This window comes from Cyberlindnera jadinii (genome assembly GCF_001661405.1).
Source record: "Cyberlindnera jadinii NRRL Y-1542 unplaced genomic scaffold CYBJAscaffold_10, whole genome shotgun sequence".
Taxonomy (NCBI): Eukaryota; Fungi; Ascomycota; class Saccharomycetes; order Phaffomycetales; family Wickerhamomycetaceae; genus Williopsis; species Williopsis jadinii.
The window spans coordinates 33666-47122 of record NW_017963661.1 but is presented as its reverse complement, the minus strand read 5'-3'; the positions used below and the strand labels follow the sequence as shown (position 1 = coordinate 47122).

The window sequence follows — 13457 nt, the reverse complement described above, 5'->3', positions numbered from 1 at the left end:
ACAACTTCACAGGGGGGACCAAAGTATAAAAAAAGCAATGTGAAAGGGAACTTTGAAGGGGATTATTTTCTGAGACATAAAATTCCTGTTCATTCATCCTTCATTCACAAGTTTATGGCTTTGGCTGTTGTTTCAATCACAATCAAACACGTTCTTGCCGTCTTTTGGGATACACTTTAGCTCTTGTTCATCCGATCTCCACCGTTAGTTCTCTCTTGTTTCCCCCTTTGAAGACACAATGGGACGTTCCAAGAAGGAGACTGCACTGTTTGACATCCGTCTAAAGGGTGCTGAGCATGATGTGTTTGTGATTAAAGGCTCCAGTCTGGAGGCACCATCCATCTTGCTCAGCGGGACGATAGTCCTCTCCGTGCTGGAGCCCATGAATATAAAGAAGCTGTCGCTGACGCTGTACTCTACGCTGAGGCTGAAGTGGACAAACACCTATGAGACACCCAGGGGAGTGGAGATACGCAAACCGTATCGCTATGAGAAACGCATCTTTGAGCACAATTGGGACAACTTCGAGATCCAGAACTACTTCTCCAATCTGTACGATAACTACGGCTCAAACACTGCGATGAAGTCGAAGAACAGCTCTGCTAATTCTTCGTCGTCCTCTCTGAAGAACTTTGCCAAACGGTCGAAATCGTCGTCATCGCTGGCAAACTTGACCTCCTTCGGCTCCTCGACGAGTCTCACCTCACAATCGCATACACTCTTACAAGGGAACTATGAGTTCCCCTTCAGTGCGATCTTGCCCGGTTCTATACTGGAATCCGTGGAGGGCTTACCAGGTGCTTCTCTTGTGTATAAGCTCCAGGCAAACATCGAGAGAAGTCGCTTCAGCAACGACCTAATAGCTAAGAGACACATCAGAATCGTGAGAACTTTAACGCCTGATACCCAGGAGCTTTCAGAGACTATGGCTGTGGACAATACATGGCCAAAGAAAGTGGAGTACACGATATCGACTCCTTCAAAGGCCGTGGCTATTGGTTCCTTGGTGCCAACTCATATGTTATTGGTTCCTTTGGCAAAGGGATTGAAACTGGGAACCGTAAAGGTGTCGCTGGTTGAATACTTCTCATGTTCTGGAAGCTATGGCCCACCTCACATTGGTGAACGTGTCATTTCAAAGATCACGGTTCCTTCAACATGCTGTGAAATCTCAGAGGATAAATGGGAGGTCACTGCACACTTGCCTATACCGCCAAGTCTATCGAAGTGTACGCAGGATGTTGACATCTTGACGAACATCAAGGTTCGTCACAAGCTGAAATACGTCATCGGGCTGGTGAATCCTGATGGCCACGTTTCTGAACTCAGAGCTTCGTTGCCTATCTCATTGTTTATATCACCATTTGTGGCGCTAGGTGTTAAGAACTATGATCGTTCTGATTCAGTGGCGGACAACTCCATGAGTGCGTTTGCAGAGATCTCTGAAGATGCTAATGTAAACAACGATGATGACGATGTTATCTTTGCGCCTGATCCAGAGCTGGACACCCTGCAAAGATCTCCAAATAGATCTGCGGTGGATCTACACGGGACGGAGATACAGGCACCACCAATGTACGAGAACCATATCTATGATAGACTGTGGAGTGAAATACCAATCGATGATACACCAGATGGTTCAAACTCCCATACGCCAGCGCCAGGCACGCCAACAGCGACCCAGGGCGAGGGTCTAAACATGGGCACATTAACGGAGAATCTCAGAAGATTACACATGCAACAAAGACTATACGAACAGGGCGCTCCACAGTCATTGACATCGTTGGCGATGGCCAGTCCATCTTCTGCACCATCTGTGGCGAATGCTACTCAGGACGATGACGACGAAGGGTTGTCATTCGAAGTTGGTGGTGGAGGTAACAGTTCACGGAGTGCACGTGCTCCACCATTCTTGTACAATGAGACCCCTGTGAATGAAACCACAGAGGTTGACTACTTTTCTGTCAGGCCTCATGACGGTGTCGTTTCACCAGGTGCTGTATCGCCTGGACCACACTTCATCTCCAGGGTCAACTCGGGCACTGGCTTGTCTACCAGCGCACCACTATCGTCATCTGACTGGGATGCGGACTCATTGTCAAGGGTGCCTTCGTATAAGGCAGCTATGAAATCACCAACCCCCGATGGAATATCGCCTGCCTATGATCTTCCCGGCTACGAAGAGTTTGAAATGTCAAGGCCGAAGTCGATCCACTTGAAGCCTTCGTCTCTGGCAAACTCGAGAAACCAGAGCACTGCATTGATCAACAACTTGAGAGGTAATTCTGATCATGACTTGAACACTACTAACAACAGCTCAATGGCCAAATCGTCGATAAGCAGCTCCTTACCGGCCTCATCTTCACATTCCAGAACGCAATCATTCGTTAGCGATGTGTCATCGACGCCACCACACCATGCAAGGACACCTTCTCTTGTCAGAAAGCTCACCGGTGGGACCATCAATGGAATAACACCATTATCGCAGGCCAGTGTGAACGATGCAGACAGACCTACATTACAGAGTTCGAACAGGTCTTCTTCCTTTGTCAACATGTTCGGCTCGCTTGTTGGGAATAGGAAGAAGTGACAGGATCCTCTGACGACTATCGATCTATTCATCCATTGCTATACACGTCTATATCTATATGTAATGCTTTGTATTCATCGTCTTGTACCCCCGATTTGGCGATGACGTGTTTCTCCGGATACACGCGTTCCCATTTGCCTGCACGGTCCTGGAAACCACAGAAACCACAGAGACCACAGAAACCGTAGCAACCACGGCAATATTCGTTATGGCCACTACTTCACGGTCTTCCTTCTTTTTATCGGGCGAAACTTCCATAGCCTGTTTTTACCCCATTCAATACATTTACACAGCAGTGCAATAGAAGTGTGTGAAGAGATCATACGAGAAAGTGAACCACTACGATGTTTAGGGATCGGACCAATTTGTTTTTGTCTTATAGAAGAACGTACCCTCATCATTCGAGGGTATCGAGATTTGACTCCCTTGGTGAGGAAGAGGAAGGATTGATCGGGACATCAACGAAGAACATTGAAATGACCTCTTTGCCTCCTTCGTTCCTGGAAATTGGCGAAGAGATTGATGAATTGGTTGCTCAAATCACAAAGCAGACGGAAAAGTTAAACGGATTATATAAGAAGAATTTGCTTCCCGGGTTCAATGATAGAACCACAGATGAGGAAGAGATCCAAAAGTTGAACTATGAGATTACGTCAAAGTTCCTCAGATGCCAGAACTCCGTCAAGAAGTTTGAAACGTTGAAACGCGATGAACGGTTAAAGATTGATGATGTCAATCTGATCGATAACATGCAAAAGAACTATGCCTTGACTATTCAACAGCTGTCCTCAAACTTTAGGAAATTGCAGAATAACTATATCAAGTTCCTTAAGAAGGATGAGTTTGAAGACACTCCTAAGTTGAAGCTTTCTTCAACAACTGATCACAGCTATAACCCAGCAGTGGATGAAGAAGATACTGAGCAGATGGAGTCTTATTCTAGAGAGGCTATAAAGGAGTCCTCGACAATATTGCAGCAGAGTACCAATATCAACAACTCTATCATCAGACAGAGAGAACAAGAGATTACCAAACTGGCACAAGGTGTGCTCGAAGTGTCGAGTATCTTCAAGGACATGCAAAATATGGTTATTGAGCAAGGAACTGTGCTCGATAGAATCGACTACAACATTGAAAATACCAGAGTTGAGTTGAAACAAGCAAATCAGGAGCTGACAAGAGCAACGCACTATCAAAAGAGGACGCAGAAGTGTAAAATCATACTACTTCTGTCACTCGTTGTTCTGTTACTATTTGTGATAGTCGTTACAAAGCCTTATCGTCACGTCCCAGGAACTGGTGGTAGTGGTAATAGCAACAATGATAACAGCAATGACAATTCACAACCACAACCACCTACTGATAACGATGCTTCTGATAGCGTTGATATACAGGTTGATGATCCAACTATGTCAAATGCCCAACTGTTCCTGTAGTTCACATTCGCATACCATAAGAATGCCATGTCTATAATTGTTATAGTATATAACGTGTTTACGAATTAACATTTACATAAAGTACAAGAGCTAACGTTAGATGTGGAACAGTAAATTGTGTATTCATATGACTTGTACAACATGTAATAACGATAACACAGCTGCTTAAGCAGTACACAACGAACTTGAATAACAAAGATCAAGATCAAAGACAAATAAAATGGAGTAAAACGAGACACTTCCTAATATAACTCAGACCTGCCAAAAGGAGTTCTCCAATAAAAGATATAACTTCAAGATCAAATCGAAAACAGAACAAACACAGAACAACACTCAAACCTCAAAACATACACCGTCTCTCCCTCTGATGAAACTCCAAAGTAAATAACCCTCTAGATAATGGCTCAATAAATTAACGAATGTTGTAAGGACTATCATTGGACAATGATGCCGCAGGTAGACCCTTTGAAGAATTTTGGAGTCTCTTATAGGCTGGGCGATAACCACCAGAGGATGATGGAATTCCCATAGATTTCTTTGCAGACTGCTTTGGGTAGGCAGATCCCCCAACTTGGAAATCTGGATTATGAGATAACAAGTAATCTGAAGCATCAACTTGAGGTGGTTGTTGTGGTTGTTGTGGTTGCTGCTGTTGCGGTACACCTGAGAACTGTTGTTGCGGTACATATTGGGTAGATGGTCCAGATTGAGCTGGCCCATATTGAGAAGGCACGTACTGAGAAGGTCCATATTGAGAAGGCACGTGCTGAGAAGGTCCATACTGAGAAGGTCCGTGCTGAGAAGGTCCATACTGAGAAGGTCCATACTGAGAAGGTCCGTGCTGAGCTTGTCCCTTAGAATATGGTTGATAGTTTTGTTGGTAGTCACCAGCAATCTGTGCACCATCTTGAAGCTGCTGTTGGTTCTGGAAGAGTGATGGCCCATTGGACTGCATTCCTCTGTAGTATCTTGGATTGGCAGCACGCTGTGAAACAGAGGTGAAATCCGATCCATCATCGTTGATTTCGTTATAATCGTCTTCCCTGAGTGAATTCAAGTTACTAGAATCGGTCTGGTCAAGCCTAGAAAGAGGATAAGGTGCGGATGATTCGTTAGAGACCTGCTGTTGGGAAGCATTGAGCTCACTCACGCCGTACTGAGCAGATGGATAGATTTCAGCAGACGAGTTTGCAGTTGTGATACTGTATTCAGGTCTAGCGGATTGGGATTGGAATTTTGGGGCCTCGGTACGAACAGCACCTCCTCTGTTGTAATTTGTAGAAGAAACCAAGTTTGGTGCACCTTCTTCCAATGCGTTGTTGTTCTCAGGAGCTGGAGGAAACCCGGCATTTGCACGATGAGATTGTGGTTGAGCTGCCGTCGATGTCGTTGTATTTCCTATGGTGCCTGCTGCTGCTGCTGCTGCTGCTGTTGCAGTCCCCGTTGCAGTTCCATAACTATAAGATCTGTAATTTTGAGATTCCATGTCAATAGGCTTGGAGTAATCATGCATAGAGACTTTCTCCTGGTTACTACCACTGAATGAAGAGTCGTCTGTAACCACCTTAATCGCAGAAGGACCTGAAAATTTCTCTGTTGAGTAATTATCATTCTTTGAAATACTTGAGAAATCGTTCATCTTGAACGATGAATTGTTCTTGAAGTTATCGCCATCGGTCAAATCTGTAATGTTACCGTCATAGTCGTCCAAGTCAACGTCATGTTCGTCGTCGTCATCAGTGGAATGAGGACCAGCTCTCATTGCAAAGAACACCAATGGCACTGACACGAGGTTCAAGACACCAGAGCCGATGAGGATCCACGAAGGCCACATCACATGAGGGTAGAACAACAATAGTGTAACAATCACCGTGATCGCAGCGGCGAAAAAGGCCAGTAGCGCAAAGACAAAGGCAATGGCATAGAACACGGTTGAGCTTCCAAACACTCTAAAGTGGCCCAGGGCGTTGAAGATCAACGATATCAGTGTCAATCCAGCAGCAACGGGGGTGACTATCAAGATCTTGACAAGCGTATCCCTAGCGTTGTCATCCATCGTCCAGTCAGTCAACTGTGTCAGATCACTCACCGAGTAGGAAGGATCTCCAGTGACACACGTATCGTTGGCGGTGTAGCAATAGCCAAATACACCATAGCGTAGCCCTTCAGCCTCGGCCAACGAAAGGCTAGTCGCCGGAGCGGTAATAGTTGCAATGATAAGGAAGGCCAGTGAAATCGCCGACAGCACAACCACAAAGGTTGAACAGCCAGACTTGAAAGCCATTGTTCTCTCTATGCTCTTCTTCTTTGTTCCTTCTAGCAGCTGTGATCCGACTTAGCGGGGAGATCTACGTTTATACTCCTTGCTCACGACAGGGAAAAGGAGTTGATGGAAAAGCAACAGGAAACCAAAAATTGAAAAAGAACAGGCGAAGTAAAATAGAAACCGTGTGAAGCCTCGTTAGTGGCTTCTGCTGTGTGGAGAGAGATGGATGGATTATTCACTTTCTCCAAGGACTGTTATTATTTGCCTTGTTTCTCAAGTCGTTGAAGCTGATGTTGAACCAAAGCTGATTGTTGTTGTCCTGTTTGTCTTGTTTATCTTTTTTTCGCTTTTGTGTGTTTTGTCTCACCCTTAGACTGTTTTAAAGTTTTTGGGTTTCATTTTGGACACAAGCGCGCGTAAATTTTAGCTTTTCGTTGTTTTGGCCCTGGCAACGAAGATAACGCGCCGTGTAACGGAAAAAGAACTTTTCTTCGTGCTGTATGTTCTATTTTTAACCAATCATTTCAACAGCGACAATTACACGGGGCAAAGGCGAAACGAGAAAGGTCAGGGGCAGAACGTATTGTGCTTTGAATGAGGATTATTATTCCAATCGCCATCTTCCACTAGATAGGCTGGCCAATTTTTTAGTGTAAATCAATCGTAAATCCAACTTGAAATTCGAATGTCCTCTCAAGCTTAGAAAGTACCAACAAGCGGTTGTGCAGATGCGGCGGGAGAGGCGCGCGCTTGCCTTTCTCGTTTAAAACGTTTTGTTTTCTCTCTAGCGGTGTGTCCCTTGTGTGGTTTGTCCATTTGGTACAAACATCTCTCAAATTTACACGCGTCACACAAAAATCAGACATTGTCACGAAAATTGTGCCAGCGGTTTTTGTCCAGCGTTGCGTCTTGGTGTTCGGATGTGGCCTTGTCCGTAACTCTACGCATTCTTCGTGCAACATCTACACGCTACATAACAACGTCGGTCTTATCTTCATATACCAACTGCGTGGACTCTGGCTACGGCTAAGACGAATTAATCGTGTAACATTACTGGAAGATAGGATGACCGTGATACATGCACACAGTGCCGCGTCCGCATTGGTAATACAAACTCTACAATGTGCAAAATCGTATAAGGACCCCATATATTTGTATCACCGGCCGGTATCCTGATACCAACAGTCTGGAACCATCAATATGTAACGATCCATAGCCTCACGGAATCTGTTCTTATACTGTCTAGGAGTAACAACCGTTGGTTCTTTTGTTCCTCCGCCAACAAGCCCCTTCTCTTTCACCCAGCTCTCAAGCTTCTTATCCCACGTAAAAGTTCTAATACAATCGATTATGCCAACAGTGAGAGTCTGGTTCTCGTCATCAATACCAATGACCAGCGAATAATCCATAACGTTAACCTTCGAAAGGAAAATGGTATCGTTCCACAAGGAGGACCTCAGCAGTTTCTTGTCGTATTGCCTGACAAACAGTGGACTCTCGTAGATATACTCAACCATGTTTTCATCTAATAACACCTCGTTCTCCTTACCGGTCTGCTCCACATGACGGTTTCTCATGGAGCCTTTCAAATCAAAAATACGTAAATTTTTTGGAGATTGATAAAACAAGTTCTCCATGATTAATACATCAATCTTTATGGTTTTGCCGGTATAGGGATTCTTCATATGGATCTGATAAAATCCAAAGATCTTGGCTATAACCGTTGGTAAGTCATGGAAAAGTGCTTGTGCCATATACTCAAAATAACTTTGAGCAAACTTCACAAATGAGTCTAACTCAGATGTGGAAAGTCCCTTGATGACAAATCTATCATCCAAAGTCTTCAAAAATGCACTCCCGCTCTTACCACCAGTGGAATTCCATTTGATGCATCTAGCTAAACTTCTAACAAAATTATCCTGTAACCCACACTTTCGACGAAAGGCTTCGAATTGTTCTGCAAAGAACAACTTACAAGATAACTGTGTATCGCCATCTTGGAATTGATACTTCAAATGGACGGAGGTCTTCTTCAACATTGTAGACTCTAAATCATCATCGAACGACTCATACCGCTGAACATAGTCTGAAGAACTCAGACAAAATGCAATCAACGACGTTGGTTCATCCTCACGAACGATAACATCAGAATCAGCAAAGATGTGTTCAGATGACGACAGTGGGTACTCTAACGGTTTCCACAAAGTGGCAGATCTATCCGCCCAGAAACTTGCAAGTGTTTTCATAAGTGAAACTTTCTCAGTCGGTCCAATGGCACTCTTCAAGGACTCATCTTTTACACCATTGTCCAATCTGGTGCCGGATTCGTTCTCGTCGCCATCCACAGGTTTGTTGCTTGAAATTTTCAAATCATCGGCGTCCTCTTCATTAACAGCATCATCAACATTCTTGTAGATTTCAACAATAGGTTTTGAAGAAGAAACCGGGGCGGCTTTATATCTATTTTGGATCAATTTCAACCTCTCCTTTTCACGACGCATCTCAAACTCCTTGGATAATGTTTCAAAATGAATTTGATCAAAATAATTCGTCAGTTTCATCACCTTGCTATCTTCTTTACTAGTGTCAAACTTGGAAAGTGTCGGACTCGAATTTGAGCTCAAGCTTCTCTGTCTTCCCTCTTGTAATTGAAGTTCCAAATCCTTAGTGCTAATTCCAAACCTTGGTCTAAAGGTTGGACGTGGAACGTCAAACCCACTAATACCCTCTTGAATTCCAAAGCTCTTAGCTCTGGGTAATTTAGGGATTTCTCCACTGATTTGTCTCAACTTTGAAGGACGAGTTGGAGTGGCACTCCCACTGATCGTCTTTCTATCTGATAATGTGTCCACTTCGTTTTCACTAGCTAATCTCTCAAACTTGTTAACCTCCTCTAAAACTCTTCCTTTTGGACTTACACGGTGTTCCACTGTAGAAGTTGGAGTCTTCACAGTAGTAATATCCTTTGGTTCTGCATTCTTCTCTTTGAGCTCCGAAGACTGTGATATAACACTCTTATCATCAGCATCAGATTCATCTGTTTTCTCATTATCAAGGAAAAACCGTTTCAACTGTTGTGCAGTGATTCTAGCAATATCTTTCTCGGAAGGCAGGTAGTCGGCTTCAAAGCGTGCAAATTCTTCATCCCACTCCACACTTAAATCTTGTACAAATCTCAAAACAGAATTCAGTTGTAGGTAATCACCGGGATCTGAGGTGTTGTAAATCTTTTCAATTTTTGATTCAACTTCTTTTTGTTGTTCAGAGACTTGTTGTTTCAATTGTTCAATTCTCTTCTGCCCAGCTTCCATCTTGTCATTAGAGATAGAATCCACCTTCACTCTTGTTAATCTCGCTGACACACTAGAGAAGAACAATTGTGTTTTCTCTTTAACTTGAGAATAGTTGTCGATTTTGAACTGCACATTTGTCTGTGGTCTCCATAATAGTTTTGGTCGCGGAACAATCAATTCAAGTAAGTCAACCTTTGAGTATTCTATTCTGACTGTAAGATCGTTCAAAGTAAAGTACTTGATATGGTCTTTTGCAAAATCGTGTGAGCAATTACCCAAATTCGTGGATGAATTACGCTCACTCCAAAATATCAACTCCAAGAACTTTCCAAACGAGAACTTCGAGGTAGTTTCACTCATTGGAAGGAATGGCGATGTGTGACCACAAACTTTGCAATAACTCCAGGTCAAAATAACATTAGGAACAGTAGGTATACGTGTAGAAAATGGCTCAATAATTACATCGAGCTTTCCGTCACCATGAACATAGGTTCTGTAATGGTCCTTCTGGCTAACACCACATCCCTCAGTACAAAGAGTGTTTGCACAAGATGTTAAATGCTCGACATACTGGGCCAGAGTCATATCATTATCCCAGTAGTAGTCTATTTGTAAGGTCACAGGTCCGACGCAAGGTGTTGAGTTCTTCATGCAAACCATAGAATACAAGAACCCGATATTCTGATGGCGTTGTGGATTTAGCATGTTTGGACAAAAAGATGTGAACAATTCCCATTGTCTAGATCGGGTTGAAAACCTCTCGTTAAGCAATTCGATCTTTTTATCAACCAGGTAGCTAGTGATTCTTTGGATCTCCTCGGGTGGTCTATCAAGTGATTCTATAAATGGTTTCAGATCTTCCAGTCCATCCTTAATGGTAAAACACTTGTGATCGACTCTCTCTTTCAAGGAACTCATTGCAACTATTTTAGCCTCAATTTCACGCGCTCTTGTAAGAAGAAATGGTGGGTCAAACTTAACTGTTGGAGATACTGATAAGATTCGCTCTCCTAATAATTTGAGAAATGCCCCTCCATATCCATCAATATCTTGTTTTGTTTTATTCTCAATCATCTTCGTGTAAAAGTCCTGTGATAGATATATGAAACTATCCCGATAGAATGCGCTTTCGAGTTTCAGGTTACACAAAGCGTAAACCATAAATTCTGTGGATTCTTTAACTTTTCTCAATAAGTCTTCATCACCACCTCTCAACAAGATAGTTGCACCAAGCTGATGGTCACAGCCCGTCAAAAAAATCATAGTTTTGGTCATGGTTCTGTAGGCATACGTTTTCACATCCAAAGAACTGCACGTTCCTAGCCTGAGATTGAGAGCAAGTTTATCCATTGTTGTCACAATATCTGCCCGTGTCATTCTTGCGATCCTTTCGATAACTTGCGGTTTCATGTTGTAAGCGACTGCAACATTTGACTCTTCTAAAAGCTTGAGGGCCAAACCAGAAACTGTAGCACCCACAAAAACAACATCTGGATTCAATGCCAATATACGGCCCACTAGTTTATGAATGTACTCTCGCTCCTGGTGGATAATCGGTTCCAGACTCATGAAATGCTGACCAGTTTTCATATACTCCAATGGAAACATTATTAAAGCAATTCTTGGGTTGGATATATGTCTCGGCATGGTTTTCAAAGCCAATGTCTTGGAGAATATCACACCATTAACAACATGCGTATCTGATGCTTTTCCACCATTCAATCTCTTCAACTTTATGTGCTGTCTAATATCCATGTTATCACCAGTCTTCACGTCATATTCTATATCTTCAATATTATGGAGAATAGGCGTCAGAACATCTTCCCATTTAGATACTTCAGGAACTTCTTCATCGTTTAAAACCTGGTTCATTATATTTTTAAAGTGCATCTCACAAACAGCATTGAGCTCCGATTTGAACTCATTGGGTGACAACGGCTCCTGTGTAACAACGTTCAACGTTGGTGAGCTTAAAATAGGAGATGAGAGAGCCAAAGCAGAACTGTTGATCTCCGATCCACACATAGGAGAGCGTTGAAGTTGGGGTCTGGGGTTGCACTTGCTCTTTCTGCGATTCTTCATTCTATACAGCGAAGCCTGGGCTCTTTCCATAGATCTGGTATTGCTCCTCGTCAACCTCTGTTTATTCTCTGAAGACAAAGGCTCGGTCTCTGAACGATTCAAATTCAAAGCTGCGTATATAGACATTGAGTTTTCATCCTCAGAATCTGAATATAAATGAGATGGGGTATTTGAGTCCACCACTGAGTTTTCATATCTTTCGCTAGAGTCATTGTTGAAATTAAATGCACCTGCAACCCCATGTGTTTTGACGTACTCTGCAAAAGATGTCTCTATTGGGTTTCTTGAGGTATTCACAGCAAAAGATGAGAGGTGATTACTCTCATCTTGTCGACTGAAATTCTTCCTTCTTCCAAAATTCGTTGTGTGCAACGATGACATTCTTGAGTTTAATGAACGTGAGACAGGTATTTCAACTGATTCCCCATTCCTGGTGGCAGGTATTGCCATACGTGGAGGCGGTGTCGGTGCAGTCAAGATAGGAGTAGAATTGTCATCCGGAGTACTAGCTCGTAAGCTGTCCTGGTCTTGGTCTAAAGTCTGAGTTTTGTCTGCAAAGCTGTTCTCCTCTATGAATGAAGATTCGTCACTTGAATCGTTATATTCATTTGCGAAACTCAGACAAGTCTTGCACACTCTCATTCTCCCACTGTGGTTGAATTTCTCACCGGATATCAACGTTGTACATGCGCTACAAAAGATCTGCCCGCATATCCGACAATGGTGCTTTCTCCTGAACGTGGTGAAGGGCCTACTGCAGATAAAGCACTCATTTGAAGTTTCATCCTTCATCCAGTACTCTTTAGAGATGAGGCCACCAGTTTTGTTAACCTTCTTCTTGTTGTTCAAGAAACCAAAGAGGAAACTCTTCGATAATGAAGTTGCCAAAGATGATGTACTCATCTGCGATATGTTATCATCATCGAATCTATGCTGTGAATGCTGAGGATGGCGGTTTATAGCAATCGGAATACTCTTCTCGTGAACGCTGGAGCGATTTGGAACAGATGAGTTGAAGACCGATGCTGGACGAGATGAGTTTTTCACGCCAACTGTGCTAGTCACTTGTGATAGGGTCGTTGCTGGTTCGAAAGTACTCAGTCTCAGTCCCTCAGAGGTGGCTTTCACTGTATTGAGTCTTTTGGAGTCCTTGAGTTCAGCTGTATTCGTCGTGGTCGTTGTGTACAGTGACGCCGCCTCTGATGGCCTTGCAGAGTGGATTGAAGAGGCAGTGGTTTCAATTAGCTGGTTTACCGCAGTGCTGCTATTATTGGCAGATGCAGTGATGGAGCTACTCAGCGAGGTGATGTTGGTATCGCCCATGGACAGCTGTGTATCTTGGAATGCCTGTTGAATACTGCGATGGCCATGGAGCTGTTCTGTCTGCTGCTCCTCCTGCTGTTCTTTCTTTTGCCTCAGCTGTTGTTCTAGCTGATGCCCTAGCTGCTCCCCATGGGGAACCTCTGACGTAGCTGGAGACTCCCACTGTTGAGCCTCCATATTCGACAGGCTCGATAGCTCATTCCTAAAGTTCTTGGGATTACCACCACTATCTGTCATTTGTAATGACCTTTCACTGATTCCGCCCTCGTGCTGACGATGGAACAAGTTCTGTTGTTTGTTTGTTTTGATTTCGGAACCCCATCCCTCCAACCACAAAAGCTAACGCGCTCAGTAAATTACCCGTGATGCTAAGTTTTGGTTGGAGCACGTAAGTCAATTGTCACGTTAAATACAATGGCAGAAATTTCTGCCTGGGTGTCCCTGTCGGACGAGGTTCTTTCTCTTGT

The 13457-nt window shown here is 43.5% G+C and overlaps 4 protein-coding genes across 4 annotated transcripts; 2 read left to right on the top strand and 2 right to left on the bottom strand.

The window, feature by feature from the left end:
- The first annotated feature begins 35 nt into the window (after positions 1 to 35).
- On the top strand, positions 36 to 2657 carry ROG3 (Rog3p). The gene has a single exon (XM_020215364.1). It carries the CDS (start codon positions 239 to 241, stop codon positions 2588 to 2590), a length of 2352 nt encoding a protein of 783 aa, XP_020069520.1. The 5' UTR covers positions 36 to 238; the 3' UTR covers positions 2591 to 2657.
- Positions 2658 to 2890: 233 nt separating this feature from the next.
- Positions 2891 to 4132, top strand: TLG2 (t-SNARE syntaxin TLG2). Its single transcript, XM_020215363.1, has one exon. It carries the CDS (start codon positions 2935 to 2937, stop codon positions 4024 to 4026), a length of 1092 nt encoding a protein of 363 aa, XP_020069519.1. The 5' UTR covers positions 2891 to 2934; the 3' UTR covers positions 4027 to 4132.
- Positions 4133 to 4438: 306 nt separating this feature from the next.
- Positions 4439 to 6310, bottom strand: DCV1 (Dcv1p; the record flags this gene model as incomplete). The annotated part of the gene is made up of 1 exon (XM_020216518.1): positions 4439 to 6310. One exon carries the CDS (start codon positions 6308 to 6310, stop codon positions 4439 to 4441), a length of 1872 nt encoding a protein of 623 aa, XP_020069518.1.
- Positions 6311 to 7340: 1030 nt separating this feature from the next.
- Positions 7341 to 13280, bottom strand: FAB1 (1-phosphatidylinositol-3-phosphate 5-kinase). The gene has a single exon (XM_020215362.1). It carries the CDS (start codon positions 13225 to 13227, stop codon positions 7450 to 7452), a length of 5778 nt encoding a protein of 1925 aa, XP_020069517.1. The 5' UTR covers positions 13228 to 13280; the 3' UTR covers positions 7341 to 7449.
- Between the last annotated feature and the right edge of the window lie 177 nt (positions 13281 to 13457).

Bases quoted from the DNA above. Each gene is read 5' to 3' on its own strand.
- TLG2 (XM_020215363.1), top strand. From the start codon at position 2,935: ATGTTTAGGGATCGGACCAATTTGTTTTTGTCTTATAGAAGAACGTAC.
- ROG3 (XM_020215364.1), top strand. From the start codon at position 239: ATGGGACGTTCCAAGAAGGAGACTGCACTGTTTGACATCCGTCTAAAG.
- FAB1 (XM_020215362.1), bottom strand. From the start codon at position 13,227: ATGACAGATAGTGGTGGTAATCCCAAGAACTTTAGGAATGAGCTATCG.